The 21,563-nt window shown below is 44.1% G+C and overlaps 1 protein-coding gene across 1 annotated transcript in view; it reads right to left on the bottom strand.

The window, feature by feature from the left end:
• Positions 1-21,563, bottom strand: part of sgsm2 (small G protein signaling modulator 2) — a 91,096-nt gene that overhangs the window by 64,311 nt on the left and 5,222 nt on the right. Inside the window, 1 exon segment of the mRNA XM_061217112.1 lies at positions 18,778-18,853. Within this exon segment, the coding sequence (XP_061073096.1) occupies positions 18,778-18,853 (76 nt within the window).

Here is a 21,563-nt window from a genome sequence, read left to right as displayed (position 1 = left end):
CGGATGGTAGGGAGGAGAGGATTGTAGATGAGAGGGTGGAGGAAGACAGGTGGCGTAGGTTCCGCCGACAGGTGACAGTGGATGGTGGGAGAGATAGATGGGTGTAAGAGGAGAGTGGAAGAGAAAAAGAGATGAAGGAGTGGTCAGATATATGGAGTGGTGTTACAGAGAGGTTGGTTGTTGTCCAGCTCCTTGTGAAGATGAGGTCAAGAAGGTTGACTGCTTTGTGGGTGGGAGGGGAAAGAGTGAGGGTAAGGTCAAAAGAAAAAAGGAGGGAGAGAAAGGTAGACTGGGTGGACTCCGAGTTGAGGTTGAAGTCACCCAGGAGGATCAGGGGAGTGTCATTTACTGGTGAGAAGCTAAGGAGGATGTCCATCTCATCCAAGAAGCTCCCCAGAGGACCCGGGAGGCGATAAACAACAATAATAAACAGTTTGCATGGCAAAGTAACAGAAACCGCATGAAATTCAAAAGAGGAGAAGGGGAGGGATGAGGAGAAGACACTGGATCTCCATTTTTTTTTTTTTTTTTTTTTTTTTTAACCAGGAAATGTCACCATTGAGATACAAGATCTCTTCTTCCAGGGAGTCCTGGCCAAGACGGCACACATAAAGTTACAACATGAGAAACAATAAGGCATATACAATATACATGAAAAAAAAAAAAAAAAAAAAAAAAAAAAAACATAAGTCAAACACAGACGCAGTAGGCTACAAGTGCATTTTAAAAAAGCATAATCGAGTCAGCATCAGGTAAAGCAATTACATGTTTCCTGTAGGGCTCTCTGTAGCATAACCTTAAAGGCACTAATAGTAGGGAGTGCCTCTAGACTAATTTGTTGTTGCAGCTTATTCCACAAGGAAGGGGCGTAGTAAGAGAATGCAGTCTTGCCAAACTCTGACTGCACCAAGGGAACATCCAAAAGCATCTTATTAGCTGCTCACCTGGTGTTAAAAGTACAGGTATAAAAGGACAGAAGTCTGGAAATGTATAAAGGTAGTTTGCCTAGCAGAGACTTCAAAATAAAAATCAGCATGTGCGACTGTCTCCTTTGATACAGAGAGGACCATCCTAAAGATTGATACAGAGTGCAGTGGTGAGTACGTGAGCCTGCATCTGTTACAAAACATATAGCAGCGTGATAAGCAGAATCCAGCTTTTTAAGCAGGGAGGATGGAGCATGCATATAGATCACGTCACCATAGTCCAACACAGACAGAAAAGAGCTCTGAACAATTCTCGTTCTGGCTTCAAAGGGAAAACATTTTCTTAAACGAAAGAAAAAGCCCAATTTGGGCCTAAGCTTTTTCAGCAGGTTCGCAATGTGCACATCAATTGCCATCTTTTCATCAAGCCATATGCCCAAATATTTGTAGGAGGCTACTTTTTCAAGGCATGTCCCTTCCAGTGTCAGGACTGTAGGGACAGCTGTAGTGGCTCGAGAACGAGTGAAGGTCATGTACTTGGTCTTCTTTGCATTTAGGACCAGTCTTAACCGTAGCAGAGAGTGCTGCAAAGTATGAAAGGCATCCTGCAGGAGCTCTATGGCTTGATTTAAAGTGGGTGCCACCGTGTAGATGACTGTGTCATCGGCGTATAAATGAAAGCGGGCAGGACTTAAATCTTTACCTAGATCATTTATAAAAATGGAGAATAAGACAGGGGCCAAAATAGAACCTTGAGGAACACCTGTGTTTATAGTAAGAGCAGCTGAGGTGTAGTCATTTACTGAAACACACTGAGTTCTTTCAGATAGGTAGTTTTTATTGAGGATCCATGAGGATGAGATTAGGAGACCTGTGCCACCTCCTCTGCCAGAGGTTCTGGGTGTGTGGGAAAAAGAGAAGGTAGAGGAAAGGGCAGCGACTTTCAGTTAAAGCAAGTCAAGGTTGAGGTGGGAGGCATAGGCAGATATGAAGTCTGCTTTCTGGACTTTTCTTTTTTTTTTTGAACAAAGAAACAAACAACAGAGCAAAAGTGACCAAAGTTCACTAACCAAACACTGCTTACCTAGCCAACTAAAATACCGATACACAAAGCAAGTCACAGAGACAACAATTAAGGTTCACAGGGAGGTAGGGAGGGATGGGGAGAGGTGCTGCTTGAAGAGGTGTGTCTTCAGCTTGCGCTTGAAGGTGGGGAGAGATTCTACAGTTCTGACCTCAACGGGGAGTTCGTTCCACCACCGTGGAGCCAGAACAGACAGTAGTCGTGAGCGTGAGGTGGAGGTTCGGAGAGGGGGAGGTGCCAAGCGGCCTGTGGAGGCTGAACGAAGAGGTCTGGCAGGGGTGTAGGGTCTGATGATTGTTTGTAGATAAGCTGGGGAAGCCCCCTTAACTGCTTGGAAGGCTAGCACCAATGTTTTGATGCGAGCCATGACAGGCAGCCAGTGGAGGGAAATAAGCAGGGGGGTGACGTGTGAGTATTTGGGAAGGTTGAAGACCAGACGAGCAGCTGCATTCTGGATAAGTTGGAGGGGTCTGATGGCGGATGCTGGGAGGCCAGCCAAGAGGGAATTGCAGTAGTCCAGGCGGGATAGAACCATCGCTTGGACCAGGAGCTGGGGGGGGTCGAGTAGGGGGTGAGAAAGGGGCGGATTCTCCGTATGTTGTATAGGAAGAACCTGCATGATCGGGTCAGCGCCACAATGTTCTCGGAGAGGGACAGTCTGCTGTCCATCACCACGCCGAGGTTCCTTGCACTGGGTGATGGCGTGAGTGTGGTATCCCCGAGGGAAATGGAGAGATCCAGATGAGGAGAGGTATTAGCAGGGATGAGTATCATTTCAGTCTTGCCTGGGTTGAGCTTTAGATGGTGGTTGTCCATCCAGCTCTGGATGTCCCTCAGGCAAGCAGAGATACGGGCTGAAACCTGCGTATCAGACGGCGGGAACGAGACGAAGAGTTGGGTATCGTCCGCGTAGCAGTGGTAGGATAGCCCATGTGCAGTGATCACAGGCCCAAGGGAGCGAGTGTAAAGAGAAAAAAGAAGCGGGCCTAGGACTGAGCCCTGGGGAACTCCTGTGGCGAGGGGCCGAGGTGTTGATACCAAACCAGCCCAGGCAACCTGGAAGGAGCGACCAGAGAGGTAGGACTCAATCCAGTCCAGGGCTGTGCCACAGATGCCCGTTGCTGACAGGGCAGACAGGAGGATGGAGTGATCCACAGTGTCGAAGGCAGCAGCGAGATCTAGAAGAATGAGGACAGAGGAGAGGGAGGCTGCTCGTGAGGCATGGAGTGACTCACTGACGGAGAGGAGCGCAGTCTCTTTCGAGTGGCCCGATCTGAAGCCAGACTGATGGGGGTCTAGCAGGTTGTTGTTAGAAAAGAAAGAAGAAAGTTGAGTAGAAGCGGCTCGTTCTATAGTTTTAGAAAGGAAAGGAAGAAGAGATACCGGGCGGTAGTTCTGGATGATGGAGGGATCCAGAGTAGGCTTTTTTAGCAGCGGAGTGATGTGGGCCCTCTTGGAGGATGCCGGAAAACAGCCGGAAGACAGGGAGGAGTTGACAAGGGAGGTGACAAATGGGAGAATGTCAGGTGTGATAGTCTGGAGAAGAGAAGAGGGGATAGGGTCAAGGGCACAGGTTGTAGGGCGGTGGGAGAGCAGGAGTTGAGAAACATCAGAGTCTGTAAGGGAGGAGAAAGTGGAAAATGAAGGGATGGGCCTAGAGGGGGGGAAGGGCACAGTGAGGGGGGCAGTGGTTGTAAAGGATCTGCGGATGACTGTGACCTTCTCATCGAAGAAATCAGCAAAGTCTTCAGCAGTGAAGGAGGACTGAGGAGGAGGAGGCGGTGCGTTGAGGAGAGAGGAGAAAATAGAGAAAGGTTTCCGGGGGTTAGAAGCGGAGTTCTGAATTTGTTTTTGATAGTATTTTGCTTTGGCGGCAGTGACAGCGGAAGAGAATGCCGCCAGGAGAGACTGGTAAGACGTTTCAGTTCAAGCAAGAAAGTCAAGGTTGAGGTGGGAGGCATAGGCAGATATGAAGTCTGCTTTCTGGATGACGGACTGGCAGTTCCAGAGGCCACCAGCCACACAGAGATCAATACCAGCCAATCTGGGAGGGAAGATGAGGTTTGAGATATTCTGTCCATGTTGACGGGAGGAGAACCTCCTACCTGACTGGGACCTGGGGAGAGGAGAGAGGACAGGGATGGGAAGGAAACACATGGAGGGAACTAGGGAGGACAAGAGGAATACTACGTAGTGAAATGAGGGCAGGCAGCGAAAAGAAAAACACTCATCAGGCTCTCAGACCGCCTCAATGGACACCCGTAGATAGACACCCTCGACTTTGTACACCTGGGACTTCGTACGCCGAGGCAAGTAGCCGAGGCTGCCGCACACAGCTGCTGCTGGTTCGCTACACAACTGCTTAAATAACACTGACGCTGAATACAGAAAATGCTACCAACCCACTGCAGAACACTAATGCACACTGAAGTGAGTTCAGGTGTGCCAGTAATTATACCCTAAGCAGGGTGCAAACTATTGGCTCCTCCTACAACAAAAGCTGTGGCCTGCCAGCCAGTAAAAACAATAGCCTACCTCAATAGCCTAGCTCACCTGAGAGAAACAAACACCTAACCCAGTTTCACTGTAATCTAAATAAACACCACTTCTATTAGCTAACAAACAAACAAACAAATACACAGCAGAACACTATAATGACAACTAAACTGAATTAGAAACAGCAAACAAACAAAATGACTTAACTAATCCAGGAGAAAATGCTACCAACCCACTGCAAAACACTAATGCACACTGAAGTGAGTTCAGGTGTGCCAGTAATTATTTACCCTAAGCAGGGTGCAAACTATTGGTATACACACATTATACACACAGTATACACACACACTATACACACTAAACACTATACACACAGTATACACACACTACACACAACACACACACACAGTATACACACACTATACAAACTACACACTATACACACACACTATACACATGATACACACTACACAGTATACACACAGTATACACACTACACACTATACACAGAGTATACACACACTACACACACTACACACTATACACAGAGTATACACACACTACACGCACTACACACTATACACACAGTATACACACACTATACACACTATACACACACAGTATACACACAGGATACACACTACACACTATACACACAGTATACACACACACTATACACACTACACACTATACACAGAGTATACACACACTACACACACTACATACTATACACACACTACACACACACTATACACACTACACACTATACACACTCTATACACACTACACACTATGCACACAGTATATACACTAAACACTGTGCACACAGTATACACACACTATACACACTACACACTATGCACACAGTATACACACTAAACACTGTGCACACAGTACACACACACTATACATACTACAAACTATACACACACTATACACACTACACACTATACTCACACACAGTTTACACACACTATACACAGGACACACTATGCACACAGTATACACACTACACACTATGCACACAGTATATAAATGCACACTATGCACACTATACACACTACACACTATACTCACACACAGTATACACACAGTACACACACTATACACTATACACACACTATACATACTACACACTATACTCACACAGTTTACACACACTATACACACTACACACTATACTCACACACAGTATACACACACTATACACACTATATACACAGTATACACACACTATACACACAGTATAGACACACTATACACCCTACACACTATACACACTATACACCATACACACTATACACACACTATACGAACACACCGTATACACACTACATACACACACTACACACGATACACATACACTACACACTATGCACACAGTATACACACGATACACACTACACACTATGCACACAGTATACACACACTATACACACTACACACTATACTCACACACAGTACACACACACGATACGTACACACACAGCATACACACACTATACACCAATCAGCAACAACATTAAAACCACCTGCTTAAACCAGTTTTTTCATCATTAAAAAATGCTTTAAACTGTATAAACTTGTCTATAAACACTAATTAATATTTAATTATATGATATGTGTACTAATATATGCAAATAGTCATAATTGAGTTGCATCCAAAAGTTAGATTTTTAAATGAAAATGTAAATCTTGTTAGCTCATTTGGAGTGGGGGGGGGGTGCATTGTTTTGTTATTTAAGAAATCATGACACCTATCTTAACAGAATCTCTAGGACTTGTAGAATTTTTCATATTTAAAAAAAATAAAGACCACCCGCCATATTTATAAATGCATGACATCTAATCCGGTATCAGTTGCACCCTTCTTGCCTCCATTGGAATTTCATGGTACTGATAGTGTGGTGAACAGATGCAGGAGTACCAACACATTTTAAAATATGGCGGGTGGTCTTTATGTTTTTTTAAATGAAATATTCTGTAAAGTGTACACACGCATACACACACACACACACACACACACACACACGCACACACGCACAAACAGACACAAACACACGTCTGAAGAAGCTGACCAAGCTGCAAACCCATCATGTACAATCTTAGGAATCAGCTAATGGAGTATTTATCAAGACCGCACATTATCTGCACCCGCAACAATTTCAACTTTTGTGCAAAATGTCCAACAGAAAGAGAAAACTGCTTCCAGTGGTGAAGCAGAGCTAAACTGGCAGTATTCCTTTATTGTACAGAGTGTAAAACACAACACAGTGTGTGCACGTACTGTATGTATGCGTGTGAGTGGGAGTATGTGTGCGTGCATGTGCATGTATGTGCGTGCGTGTGTGTGTGAGCGTGTGTATGTGTGTGTGTGTGTGTGTGAGAGTGTGTGTGTGTGAGTGGGTGTGTGAGTGTGTTAATTAACCTAATGAATAAAAAGGAAATAAGCAGACCTATAAAGATGATGCTGGTGTTTCTGCTGGGAAATAAACTGTATACACCTACAATATAAATACAACTATAACACAGATTCATTATGGTTCATTATTTTTGTGCAGTTTATGGTTGCTCAAATCCAGGAGAGAGAAAAGTCGTTTTTTTCAATTTCCAAAAATGATTACCCACCAGGGGTAAGAAAATTGAAGGTTGTCAACAGAAAGAAGATCAGGGTGGATTTGCAATTTAAGTATAGGCAAGATCTTACAACAAAAAATGTTTTAATATGTACGAGTGTTCAGATCACTTTGTCACTGGTAAGCTTACTTTTAATGCCACATAATTCAGTGATATAACTAACCAGCAGAAAAATCCAAAGGACCAGTTTTACCAGGGTAATGTCCAAACTTGCAAGCAACGAGGTACTTTACAACAAAATCAGCTAATAAATGACAGAAACATTGTGAGAGCTGTGAAGAAAAACCCCAAAACATCAGTCACTGACATCACAAACAATCTCCACAGGGCAGGGGTGAAGGTATCTCAATCAACCGTTCAAAGAATACATAGAGAGCAGCAATATAGAGGCTATACCCCAAGATGCAAACCACTCATCAGTAGTAAGAATCGGAAGGTGAGATTACAATTTGCAAAGTACATAGATGAGCGACAAAAGTTCTGGAACAAAGATTTATGGACTGATAAGACCAAAGTCTCTACCAAAGTGATGGAGAGGCAAAAGTATGGAGAAAGAAGGGATATGCTTGATGCATGATCCAAAACATACACACTCATCTGTGAAACATGGTGGAGGAAGTGTCATGGCTTGGGCTTGCATGGCTGCTTCTGGAGTGGGCTCACTAATCTTTATTGATGATGTAACTCATGGTAGCAGCAGGATTAATTCAGAAGTCTGTCTGCCAACTTACGGAGAAGTACGAATGGGAGGAACAGCAAGACAATGACCCAAAACACACTGCCAACACAACAAAGGAATTAATTAGGGAGAATATTTTCATCTTTTTATCTCAACCCCAAATGTATTCAGTGTATTGCAAAAACAAAGGAATTGGCCTTGCTGTCCCAATGCTTTTGGAGGGGACTGTATATCCTAGCTAACTGGTTAGATCATAACTCTTTTGGAAGTAAAGTAATTACGAAGACGAGTGGATAATCAAGGATGAAAACTTCCACTAGGCATCATAGCTAGTTTACTAGCTAGATCGCTACTGAAATATCACATCCATAATTGAAACCTCTACTTGATTACTGAGTTGCAGAATACTATGGTGTTACCGAAAAATGATGCCGTTTTACCATTAGTGAGTGACCGTGTGATTACACCTGCTGAGTGTAGGTGTAGGCTATAGGACTGTTTGCTAGTTACGCTGTTAGCGTATTTCCCTTGTGTCACCACTTTTATGTTAGTAATGCATAAATCAAGAGTATTACTGGATTTAAAGTTATAGCTCACTAGGTCATGTTTGAACATCAGTCCTACAGAGGGCAGGCAGCGGGTTGCTACAGCAGTAAAGTTCCACCCCTTAGATCTTTGCTCAGCATGTACTATCATTCTGCATACGAAAGCCACTTTACAGTATAGTATACATACAGTACGTAGTGTGCAGTATGTAGTATGTGACTCCAACTTCCCCGCTGTATGCCGCTGCTCTACAGAGACTCTGAATGGGATCCTCTTGCCTTGGTCCCTGTCGCGAGTTGATGGGACAGCCTGTAGCCTAGTGGCTAAGGTACATGACTGGGGTAGCCTGTAGCCTAGGGGCTAAGGTACATGACTGGGGCAGCCTGTAGCCTAGTGGCTAAGGTGCATGACTGGGGCAGCCTGTAGCCTAGTGGCTAAGGTACATGACTGGGGCAGCCTGTAGCCTAGTGGCTAAGGTACATGACTGGGGCAGCCTGTAGCCTAGTGGCTAAGGTACATGACTGGGGTAGCCTGTAGCCTAGTGGCTAAGGCACATGACTGGGGCAGCCTGTAGCCTAGTGGCTAAGATACATGAGTGGGGCAGCCTGTAGCCTAGTGGCTAAGGTACATGAGTGGGGCAGCCTGTAGCTGAGTGGCTAAGGTACATGACTGGGGCAGCCTGTAGCTGAGTGGCTAAGGTACATGACTGGGGCAGCCTGTAGCCTAGTGGCTAATGTACATGACTGGGGCAGCCTGTAGCCTAGTGGCTAAGGCACATGACTGGGGCAGCCTGTAGCCTAGTGGCTAATGTACATGACTGGGGCAGCCTGTAGCTGAGTGGCTAAGGTACATGACTGGGGCAGCCTGTAGCTGAGTGGCTGAGGTACATGACTGGGGTAGCATGTAGCCAAGTGGCTAAGGTACATGACTGGGATCAAGTCTTGGTGTAGCCACAATAAGATCTGCATAGCTGTTGAGCCCTTGAGCGAGGCCCTTAAACCCACATTGCACCAGGGGGGCCCCTGCTTAGTTGAATCAACTCTAAGTCGCTTTGGATAAAAGCGTCAGTTAAGCATAGTTAAATGACTGTAATGTAATAATGTAATGGTGTGAACCTAATGTGAGTCACGGTGTGGTTTCCATGACAGCAGCTGTGTGAGTGAGGAAGCCACGCCCTGTCAGGGCACCACTCGTGACCTCACGATGATGTCACACTCCAGCCACACGCTGGCTGCCCCCCCCCCCCTCCAGGAGACAGCGAGTCCCCCCCCCCCCCCCACAAAGCACCGTGACGAAAGTCACAATGTTCACCCTCTCTAATCTGCTGTAATCCTGCCAGACCACCCACACGCTGACGTGACTGCACCGCGAAAGCCCTGCCGCAGGGCGATGGAGAGAGAGAGGACTCCACACCGCTAAACCACCAGTCACCGCGGTTACCGAGCGCAAACCTGGGGTGCTGACGTTCTGCGCCGTGAGAGGGGGAGGGGGAGGGGTACTGGCCAGGTACACGACAGTGCAACACGACATCAGTCCCACTCAGAGAGGCTAAAGGGACTCTAAGGACACATGCACACACACACACACACACACACACAGTCAGTGAGTCCCACTCAGTGAGGCTAAAGGGACTCTAAGGACACATGCACACACCCACACACACACACACACACACACACACAGCCAGTCCCACTCAGTGAGGCTAAAGGGACTCCAAGGACACACACACACACACACACACAGTCAGTCCCACTCAGTGAGGCTAAAGGGACTCTAAGGACACATGCACACACACACACACACACACACACACACACACACACACACAGCCAGTCCCACTCAGTGAGGCTAAACGGAGCTGTGTATTTTTTAACCAGATACGGCTGCTCTACTGGACACATTAGTGTGGGCACACAGGATGTGGGTTAAGAATGAAAGCAGTGACTAGCAGCACTGTTTGTGTAGTAATTAACCCATCATTATTCAACACTGTCACAGATTCTGAAAAGAAAATGTGAAAAGGTTCAGCTGAGCCATCTCTCTGAATACTGGGTAACAGGCATGAGCTCTGTCTGTCTCTCTGACTATGTTAATCTGTCTGTCTCTGTTAGTCTGTCTGTCTGTCCCTGACAGTCTTTGTATGAGAGTCCCAGGGTTAGGGTTGGGGTGCTGAACAGTGAAAGCCCAGAGCAGTCCATTGCTCACAGGCCTTTGTGCAGTAAAACAGGAAATGGACAAAGTCACATGATTTCCATACCGGACGGGACATCCGCTCAGCTGCTGGGGGGGCAGGAAGGGGGGCAGGAAGGGTGGCAGGGCAGAGTTTCAGGGGCAGAATCACCTAAATAACTGCATAGTCCTGAGGGAGACTCCTAAAACATCCGGGCCGGAGACTTCAGCAGCCCCGGAGTAACAACTGCTCTGAAACACTGATCACGCCTCAGGATCAGCCACAGAAACACTGATCACGCCTCAGGATCAGCCACAGAAACACTGATCATGCCTCAGGATCAGCCACAGAAACACTGATCATGCCTCAGGATCAGCCATAGAAACACTGATCATGCCTCACCCACAGAAAGTTTGTCTCTGATCCACAGAAACACTGATCGTCTCTGATCCAAATAAACACTGATCATCTCTGATCCACAGAACCACTGATCACCTCTGATCAACAGAAACACTGATCTTCTCTGATCCAAAGAAACACTGATCCACCAAATCATTTGTCTCCTCCGATCACAAACTCATCACTCACTCATCATGTAAAAAGATATTGAAAGTTAGCTAACATTTTTCCAAATAAACCATGCCTACTCGACATTACCACAGTAGCAGTTGGCAGCAGTAACAAAGGCTCAGAAGGCAGAGTTGTTGCCCAGCAGTACAAGATATTAAAACTCAATTTGATCTGACGAGGGACTTTACGCAGTTACCATCAACATAATTTCCATTGATAAACAACCAAAATTACTGCGTGGCCCTTTAAATACCAGAGAGGAGTTTAGTCAAGTAAAGTCACATTTATTTATAAAGCACATTTAAAATCACAACCCACCAACCAAAGTGCTGTACAACTTCTGATTGTATGTCAGAGTGAGGAAAAAAAATATATAAAGATATATTTTAAAAATACTGCAAAAATAATATTAAAAAAAAAAAAATAATAATAATAATAATATAACAACAAGGACAGTTCTTTAAAATCAAGAGAAAAGATTTGAACTGGGATTTGATTTGAAATAAAAAGAACGTGGTTAAAGTGCACATTGTCGGATTTATATAAAGGGCATGTTTATACATAGTTCCCATTTCAGCGCACCATAATGTTTGGGACAGCAATGTTATGTAAATGAAAGTAGTCATGTTTAGTATTTTGTTGCATATCCTTTGCATGCTTGTCTGTGATTCATGGGCATCACCAGAAAAACGAAAAGCATGGTCAATTGGGTTCAGATCAGGTGATTGACTTGGCCAATGAAGAATTTTAGCATCAAAAAACTCACTTTTTACAATGAGTTTTGAGGCATTCGCTTGAATTGAGCCGATAAGATGTGTCTATACACTTCAGAATTCATTTCGCTGCTACCATCAGCAGTTACATCACCAATGAAGATGAGTGAGCCAGCACCTTCAGCACCCATACATGCCCAGGCCATAACACCCCCACCACCGTGTTTCACAGAGGAGGTGGTATGCTTTCGATCTTTGGCAGTTCCTTCTCTCCTCCATACTTTGCTCTTTCCATCACTCTGATATACTCTCAGTGAGCACTTTATTAGGTATTTATTAGACTTTTAAGTCTAGATATTTGGAGATCTAAATAGCTTAGCTTTTGAACACCACTGTTGTAATGTGTGGTTATTTGCATTACTGTCACCTTCCTGTCAGGTTTGACCAGTCTGGCCATTCTCCTCAGACCTCTCTCATTAACAAGGCATTTCTGCCAGCAGAACTGCTGCTAACTGGATGTTTTTTGTTTTTTGTACCATTCTCTGCAAATTCTAGAGACTGTTGTGCGTGAAAATCCCAGGAGATCAGCAGTTTCTGAGATACTCACAATCACCGCCTCTAACAATCATTCCACGGTCAAAGTCACTGAGATCACATCTTTTCCCCATTCTGATGGTTAATGTGAACAATAACTCAAGCTCCTGACCCATATCTGCATGATTGCATGCATTGCACTGCTGCCACACAATGGCTGATTAGATCACTGGACATGTTTGCCCTGTGAGGTTTTGCCCCATATTTAGGCTACACTGAAGATGATTTTAAAAAGGCATACACGCATAATTTAAGCATTTAATCCAAATAAGCTCAACTGAAACAAGTGTGACAGTGCTCCTTAAAAAATAAAAAAGCTTCTCTGAAGCAGAGAATGAAGTTCTGTTAATGGAAGTACAAGCCAAACACATATTTTAGTCCGTAGTGTAAGCAGTGAATTTTCAGAGCTGGGGAAGACTAAAGCCTGGCAATATATAGCCTAGCTGTTGTAAACTCTTTCTCAAGTAATACGCTCTGTGAAAAAGTGGTTTGACATTTGGCTTCACTTTCCTTCCCACAGTGAAGCCTGCAGGGCAGCAGTTTCAGCTCCGCCAAACATAGATTATGTGTACATATGACTTCACAGGCAGCTTTTCTTTATTGTATTTTTATTAAATGTATCTGTATCTAAGTTACTGAGCTAGCTAGTTTGCTAAATTGGTCGTGATTAGTTTACTTGTTCTACAAGCTGCTGCCTTCCAGGCCTCACTGAGGGAAAGAAAGTATAGGGCTGGAAGGATGCATTTGCAAATTATAGCATTCGCAAATCTTCTAATAAATCAGTAATGTTTGCCAGTGTAAACTTAAACTTGCCAAAGACATGGGCTCGGTCTTTAAAGATGCACTCTTTCCGAAGTAGGCTACGCCATACCTGAATCTTCTAATAAAGCAATAAATGTACATGTAATGTAAAGAGAGGCCAGTCATATAAACAATGACTTGTAGACTACACCCTATTTATAGCAAACTTTTTAATTTGTTTTATAGAATTTATATTCAACTCCCCTTAAGCATTAATTAATCAGGATTACCGGAATGAAACATCACCCATTTTAATTTTGAATCCAGTTACTTTTTATATGATGTTAATAATTATAATACTCAAATGGCATATTAAAATAATTTTGCCACTCTAAATGAAAATAAAATATAAATTAGCCTAATGGAATAATAAAAGCATTTCCCTGCACAGTATGAACAGCTGAGACTCGTGAAGTCAGCTCCTTCGAAAAAACTGACATCCGAAAACTTTGATATATCCCACATTATTTGTGCAAATGCATTTCTGAAGGATTTACGGTCAATTTCATTCGGCTCATGTGTGATAAATGAGGCCTAATGTCTGGTAAATGGTGAATAAGTTATATTGCATTATATAATTTTATTTGGCGGCACGGATGGTGCAGTGGGTAGCACTGCCGCCTCACAGCAAGGAGGTCCTGGGTTCGAATCCCCGTCGGCCGGGGCCTCTCTGTGGGGAGTTTGCATGTTCTCCCCGTGTCTGCGTGGGTTTCCTCCGGGTACTCCGGTTTCCTCCCACAGTCCAAAGACATGCACGTTAGGCTGATTGGAGAGTCTAAATTGCCCGTAGGTATGAGTGTGTGAGTGAATGGTGTGTGTGCCCTGCGATAGACTGGCGACCTGTCCAGGGTGTATTCCTGCCTTTCGCCCAATGTATGCTGGGATAGGCTCCAGCCCCCCTGCGACCCTGATCAGGATAAGCGGGTTCAGATAATGGATGGATGGATGGATGGATAATTTTATTTATTTATTATTAAAGTGTGATGCAGTATACTGAGATAAGTTTAGATCTCAAACGCCACTAGTTATACGGATATAATGAAGCACCCCTCCCCCCCTTGCTAAAAGGAATCATTAAAATGAACATCCACTTCACATTCCAGTAGACACAAAATTGATCGAAAAGGCTGTGCTTAAGAATTAATGAGTGCACAGACACACACTCACATACATACAGACACACACACATACATACACACACACACACACAGACAGACACACAGAGACACACACGCATACAAACAGAGAGACACACACTCACATACATACACACACACACACACACACACACACAGAGACACACATGCATACAAACAGAGAGACACACACTCACATACATACTCACATACACATACACACACACAGACACACACATAGACACACACAGACACACAAATACATGCATACACACATACATACACACAGACACATACACACACATACAAACAGACACACACCCACACACATGCAGACACACACACATGCACGCACACAGGTTCGCGACATGGAATAAAGTGATCAGAGCAGTCAGTGCTGTTTTCCTCCAGAGCTTCTCTGAGTAATGAGTGAGCATCAGAGAGATGGCAGCAGTGTGTTCCAGAGGAGGGGATGTGTTCCAGAGGAGGGGATGTGTTCCAGAGGAGGGGATGTGTTCCAGAGGAGGGGATGTGTTCCAGAGGAAGGGATGTGTTCCAGAGGAGGGGATGTGTTCCAGAGGAGGGGATGTGTTCCAGAGGAGGGGATGTGTTCCAGAGGAGGGGATGGCAGCAGTGTGTTCCAGAGGAGGGGAAGCAGGGTACAGTTCCTGTATTCACTTATACGCTGTATCTTCTTCATGTTCATCCTAAACGTCATATGCGCTTTCTAACACTCTACTGTACAAACCTAATATTCTGCCTAGAGCAGCCTGTACTCTATAAACCTTATATTCACCCCATGACACCCTATACTGTATAGACCTCATATGCACCCTGTACTGAATAAACCTCATATTCACCTTATAGCACCCTGTACTGAATAAACCCTACAGTCACCATATGGCACCCTGTACTGCCTAAACCCTATATGTACCCCATAGCATGTTTCTATAGAAGACTCCACAAACAGAACTACAGAGGCTACACTACAAGATGCAAACCACCAGTTAGTCACAAAAACAGGATGCCCAGTTTAAAGCTTGCTAAAATGCTTGACCGCAGTCCCACAGAGCCGCCATCCTAACCCTAACCCCCCTTCCACAGAGCAGGAACCTGTCATTAGGGGAACCAAGACATGTGTAGCATGTTTACAGTGACACATTTGTTACCATGCATGTGGATAACAGCACGTATAACACTGGGGCACGGATACGCTGAATGGTCCACACGCTGAAACTGTTCCGTTCACTGAGTCGTGATGACTGAGGCTGCTGCACCTCCCCCTCTCGCACACCCCCGCAACCAGGCCTCTTGGAGCAGGAATCCCCTCCACCCACACACTGCTGCTGTGTTCACACACACACACACACACACACTGCTGCTGTGTTCACATACACACACACACACACACACACTGCCGCTGTGTTCACACTCCTCTACAGCACACACACACACACACACACACTGCTGCTGTGTTCACACACACACACACACACACACACACACACACTGCTGCTGTGTTCACACACACACACACACACACACACACCCACACACTGCTGCTGTGTTCACACACACACACACACTGCTGCTGTCTTCAGTCCTCTACAACACACACACACACACACACTGCTGCTGTGTTCACACACACACACACATACACACACACACTGCTGCTGTGTTCACACACACACACACACACACATACTGCTGCTGTGTTCACACACACACACCCACACACTGCTGCTGTGTTCACACTCCTCTACAACACACACACACACACACACACACACTGCTGCTGTCTTCACACTCCTCTACAACACACACACATACACACACACACTGCTGCTGTCTTCAGTCCTCTACAACACACACACAGCTGCTGTGTTCACACTCCTCTACAACACACACACACACACACACACACACACACACACACACACTGCTGCTGTCTTCACACTCCTCTACAACACACACACACACACACACACACACTGCTGCTGTCTTCAGTCATCTACAACACACACACACCCTGCTACTGTCCTCACACTCCTCTACAATACACACACACACTGGGCATCCTCACACACACTGAGCGTCCTCACACGGGCATTTAGAGACAGTCTACTGCCAACACGAGGTGTGGATATTTACAACCCAAACAACCCGCCATCTGAAATCTACATCAAGATTAAGCATCCTCTCTCCCCTCTCTCATTTATACTCTCTCCTCTCTCTCATTTATACTCTCTCCGCTCTCTCATTTATACTCTCTCCCCTCTCTCATTTATACTCTCTCCTCTCTCTCATTTATACTCTCTCCCCTCTCTCATTTATACTCTCTCCCCTCTCTCATTTATACTCTCTCCCCTCTCTCATTTATACTCGCTCCCCTCTCTCATTTATACTCTCTCCTCTCTCTCATTTATACTCTCTCCTCTCTCTCTCATTCCAATCGCTTATTTTTCTCATCTCTTTTCTTTTTCTTACTCTTTTCATCAGGAGAGGCTAGAAAAATAAATGAAGACAGGGGAAATCAAGGAAACGTGCAGGGAGGACAACCGAAAACCTATTTCCGGAAATCAATATGAATATTATGATCAAAATATCAGTTTAACCTTAAATTGTTGTGGACAATAATTGTGCTTATGTGGAATTTTATGTGATAAAATGACTGTTTTTTATGGCTTCTAAGCGCTCATTTTCCTTCTTGTAAGTTTTACCTTTAACAGGTTGGAATGTTCTTAAAGATGGCGGACCTCAATCGATTCCTGTGTCAGAAAAATAAACGAAGGAGTACTCTCTCTCTCTCTTTCTCTCTCTCTCTCTCACACACACACTTTCCCTTCCATCTATTAAAATTAATTAACAAATGTTCCACAGGTAACAAGCCCCACCCTTGGCATATGACCTCTGACCCCTGTGAGAGCGGCAGGGCCCATCGTATCACCAGCATTCAGCAGCCCCGGCCTGCAGCCCTGTCCCAGCTCACCCAGAGCTTCTGTCACTCTGAGACCGAGACCAGAGTTCCCCTGGCGGAGCACGTTCTGCCGCTGAACTGAGCTGTTCTGGGCTGCTAGAGAGCTCAGCATCGCCCGTTTGCACAGAGACCCTGTATCGGGTGAAAGCCGAAACACACCGCCATGCTGGCAGACGTATCCTCAACATGAAACAGCCTGACCAATCATAGGGCTGCTTCCATAGTGACACTCCGGCACGACAAATCACAATCTTCCACCACAGTTGCAGTCAGGTTGCACCAATCACACAATTCTATTCTACACCAATCACAGAGCTGCTAACACAATCATACCCTGCACCAATCACAGAGCTGCTAACACAATCATACTCGGCACCGATCCCAGAGCTGCTAACACAATCATACTCTGTACCAATCACAGAGCTGCTCACACAGTCAAACTCTGCACCAATCACTGAGCTGCAAACACAATCATACTGTTAACACACTCAGTGAAATTACTGTCCATCCATCCTGATGAGTCTTAGCATTCTCATTCTCCATTATCATTCTCAATGACAAATGAGAACGCTCAACTATCAACATAAAGCCAATCAAATATGCCGAACATAAGCTTCCTTTTTCAACACAGGAATGTGATAAACACACAGGGATATGAGACACAGGAATGTGATAAACACACAGGGATATGAGACACAGGAAGTGAAGAGGCTGTGGTATTTAATGTGGATAAATTGTCGCTTGGAAAGGCTATGGTTCAGGGTGTTGAGTCGTGTCGAGCATTGAGCTAATGGCATAATTAGGGCCTTGCTGAGGCCCAGGCTGACAGCCCCATTTAATACAGCACCTCTCAGGCCAGGGGAACAGGGGAACAGGGGAAATGGCCATTAATGAGATTAAAGACACACACCCTTAAACACAAACCCTCTGCTCCTGAATCCAGGCCAGACACAAACATGCCCCATCCGCATGTCAATCAAACCAGCCCTGAATGTGTGTGTGTGTGTGTGTGTGTGTGTGCATGTGTGGGTGTGCTTGTGTGTGAGTGTCATCAACCTTTATCAAAATGTACAACTTGCAACCAGGTGAAAATCAAGAGATTTATTTCATTACGAAAACATTTTTTGTCTAAACTAAAGACGTGGCTCATCCACCTTAAAACAATGAAGGTTACAAACACAGACACATAACAGTCACAAACGAAATCAATGGAAGAACATAACAAACCTCCCAAAATGCTCAAGAAACTGTGTATATATGTGTGTGTGTGTGTGTGTGTGTGTTTGAGTATATATGTGTGTGTGTGTGTGTGTGTGTGTGTGTGTGTGTATATATGAGTGTGTGTGAGTGTGTGTGTATACATGTGTGTGTATGTGTGTGTGTATATATATGAGTGTGTAACTGTGTGTGTGTGTGTGTGTGTGTGTGTGTGCCCATGTACTTACTGCAGAGGGCAATGACGTGGCTGCTGTCTTCGTGCACAGACTTCTTGGTAACAGCTTCTTCCATGATCTGCTTCACCTGTGGGGACAGACACAGCAGGCCACATGATACCCTGCTGTTTCACCACAGCCACAGCCGGGACAGCGCCCTGCACATGAAAACCATCATTTCACATCCTCACAGATATTATCTTACACTACTCTACAGAACAGTCTTTAAGTATTTGGACAGTGATATGTTTCAGTTGTTTTTTTCACTCTGTACTTCAGCAAACAACCAGTTGACATAAAAACGATCACTATGTTGCTAAAGTGCAGGCTTTAATTTGAGGGTTTTTACATCCATATTGCAAGAACAGGATTTGAGTGAACTGGGTGTAGGGATTACAGCCCTTTTAATACACAGATTTTATGGGACAAAATGAAATTGTACAAATTAACATAAACTGAAAGTAATCATATTCAATATTCCTTGGCAATCAATGACTGAAGTCTACAACCCATAGACATCACCTGATTCTGGATATCTTCCTTGATGATGGCCAAACTCCTTGGTTGCTTTGTCTGTATGTTTTGGATCATTGTCTTACTGCATGATGAAGTGTCATCCAAACAGTTTGATGCAATTGCTTGGATCTGAGCAGACAAGGTGTTTCTGTATACTGAGGGACTCATCCTGCTGCTGTCAGCAGACATCATCAATCAACACAAGTGAGCCAGTTCCAGTTCCAGTTCCAGCCATACATGCCCAAGCCATAACACGACACCATTTTTTGACAGATGAGGTGGTATGGAACATGAGCACACTTTCCATCACTAGTACTAGGGATGTGACAAATGATCAGTTTTAGTAACCGGTTACCATCCCATTGTTTAAACGGTTAACCGGTTAACCGATACTGCTTATGTCGTATCTTTTTTTTTTTTTTACTGGATTACTGAGAAATTTTACTGGATTTTCAAACTTTTTTGGGGGCCATCTCAATAGTTAAATGTCGACATTGCAAGTTCGATAATAGTAAGACAGCCTAATTGCCAAATTAAATATTTACATTTACATTGACATTGTGCAGTGTAACCTCACAGTTGCAGAGATCTGTAGTTAAATCCCTGTAGTTTACGTCCATGCTGGTCGATCGAGTATAATTCTTCATGTTTTCATCTCTCTTACCTATGGCTTCTGCCTGGTAGACTTGATTGTCATGAAATCTGTGAATATGCTGCTGTTAACAACTTTGTTACAGATGGGGTTGTGCACTCAAAATTCCGTGGTCACGCAATATTTGCCTGATGTATTATAACACCGGGTCTGTTTTATCATAGGCGGCTGGTCTAATGATTTTACTTTCATGCCAGTGCAGGTCGCTGTACAATTTGATATATTCTTATGTAACGGTAAACTTGCATTTTATATGCCAATGCATTTTATATGCCGTGGGACAATCGAGGTGGTGAGATTAACGTGTAACGATTAACATTTTTCGCTGAAGCAGGGAATTTTCGCTCTCTCCGATGGATAAATAGCCTAATGATAAAGTTTTGCTTTATTTATTTTTATGTAGATAGCGCATAGTGGAAAGCGAAGTTCGGTTTGCCGGCAGTGGCAATCAGCGTGTCAACGAATAAACACGAATGAAGAAACGCCATAGAATAAGCCAAAACTGAACTAACAGCTACAGATTTAAAACACAGAAAATATTTGACAACAATAGTACTGTAGCATTCTATTCCACGCGGTGTTTGCATTTTTAACCCTCTGCAATGGCCGCAGATTGCTTGCTTGTACGACTGTAGCTTGTGGATTGAATGTAAAGAGCGTATTGTAATATTCGTGCAACATTTGTCCAATGATGTATTGCTGAGTTTATTTGTATGTAGATACAGCATAGTGGAAAGCTACGTTCAGTTTGCGGGTAGTTTGAATTCGCGTGTCAAGGAATAAACACGGGTCTTCTGTGAACCTTAAGAAACGACACAATGTTACAATAAACCATAAATCAGCCAACAGCTACAGAAATTATTTGATAACTCTTAATACTGTAGCATTAAATTCCCTATGGTGTTTGCATTTTAAACCCCTTGATTGCCTGCACAAACTATTGAAGCTAGTCGATTGCTAGTTTAGAACCGCAATAATATGCCTGGTGAAGAACGTGCATTTATTTTAAACTGAGCTTCCAATTTCACCTAAAAAAAAAAATCGGTTATTGGTTATCCATTTTTTGTAACTGGTTACAAATCAGTTTCGGTTAACCGGTTAACTGTTTAACCATTCACAGCCCAAACTAACCGGTTAACCGTTCAACCATTCACAACCATGACTAGTACAGGTTCATATTCGTCCCATCGGTCCAAAACAAGTTGTTCCAGAACTCGACATTTTTTAAATGTATGTTTTTGTAAACTGAAACCTGGCCATTCTATTCTTGAGGCTTGCCAAGGGTTTCCATCTTTTGTTGAACCCTCTGAGGTTATGCTGGTGTAATATTCTCTTGATGGTCATCTTTGACACATCTACACCTACATCCTTGAGAGTGTTATTAATCTGTTGAAGAGATACAAAGGGTTTCTTTACTGGCATTGCCTTTTGCTAGCTCCGTCATGCATGAACTAATGATGAAACTTAACACACCTGTCCAATAAATATTTCAGCAGGCAATTATCCAATTATTGGTCCCTCCACTGTTCACCCAATATGGATGTAAAAACCCAAATTAATGCTGCAGGTCGGCACTTTAAAGTCACTGTTTTCACTGTACCAGTCACACTACTGAGAAGAAAGTTTCCTG

Source organism: Conger conger, chromosome 13 (genome assembly GCF_963514075.1).
Source record: "Conger conger chromosome 13, fConCon1.1, whole genome shotgun sequence".
Taxonomy (NCBI): Eukaryota; Metazoa; Chordata; class Actinopteri; order Anguilliformes; family Congridae; genus Conger; species Conger conger.
Note: the sequence above shows the minus strand (reverse complement) of the source record. Positions and strands in the feature narration are given on the sequence as shown.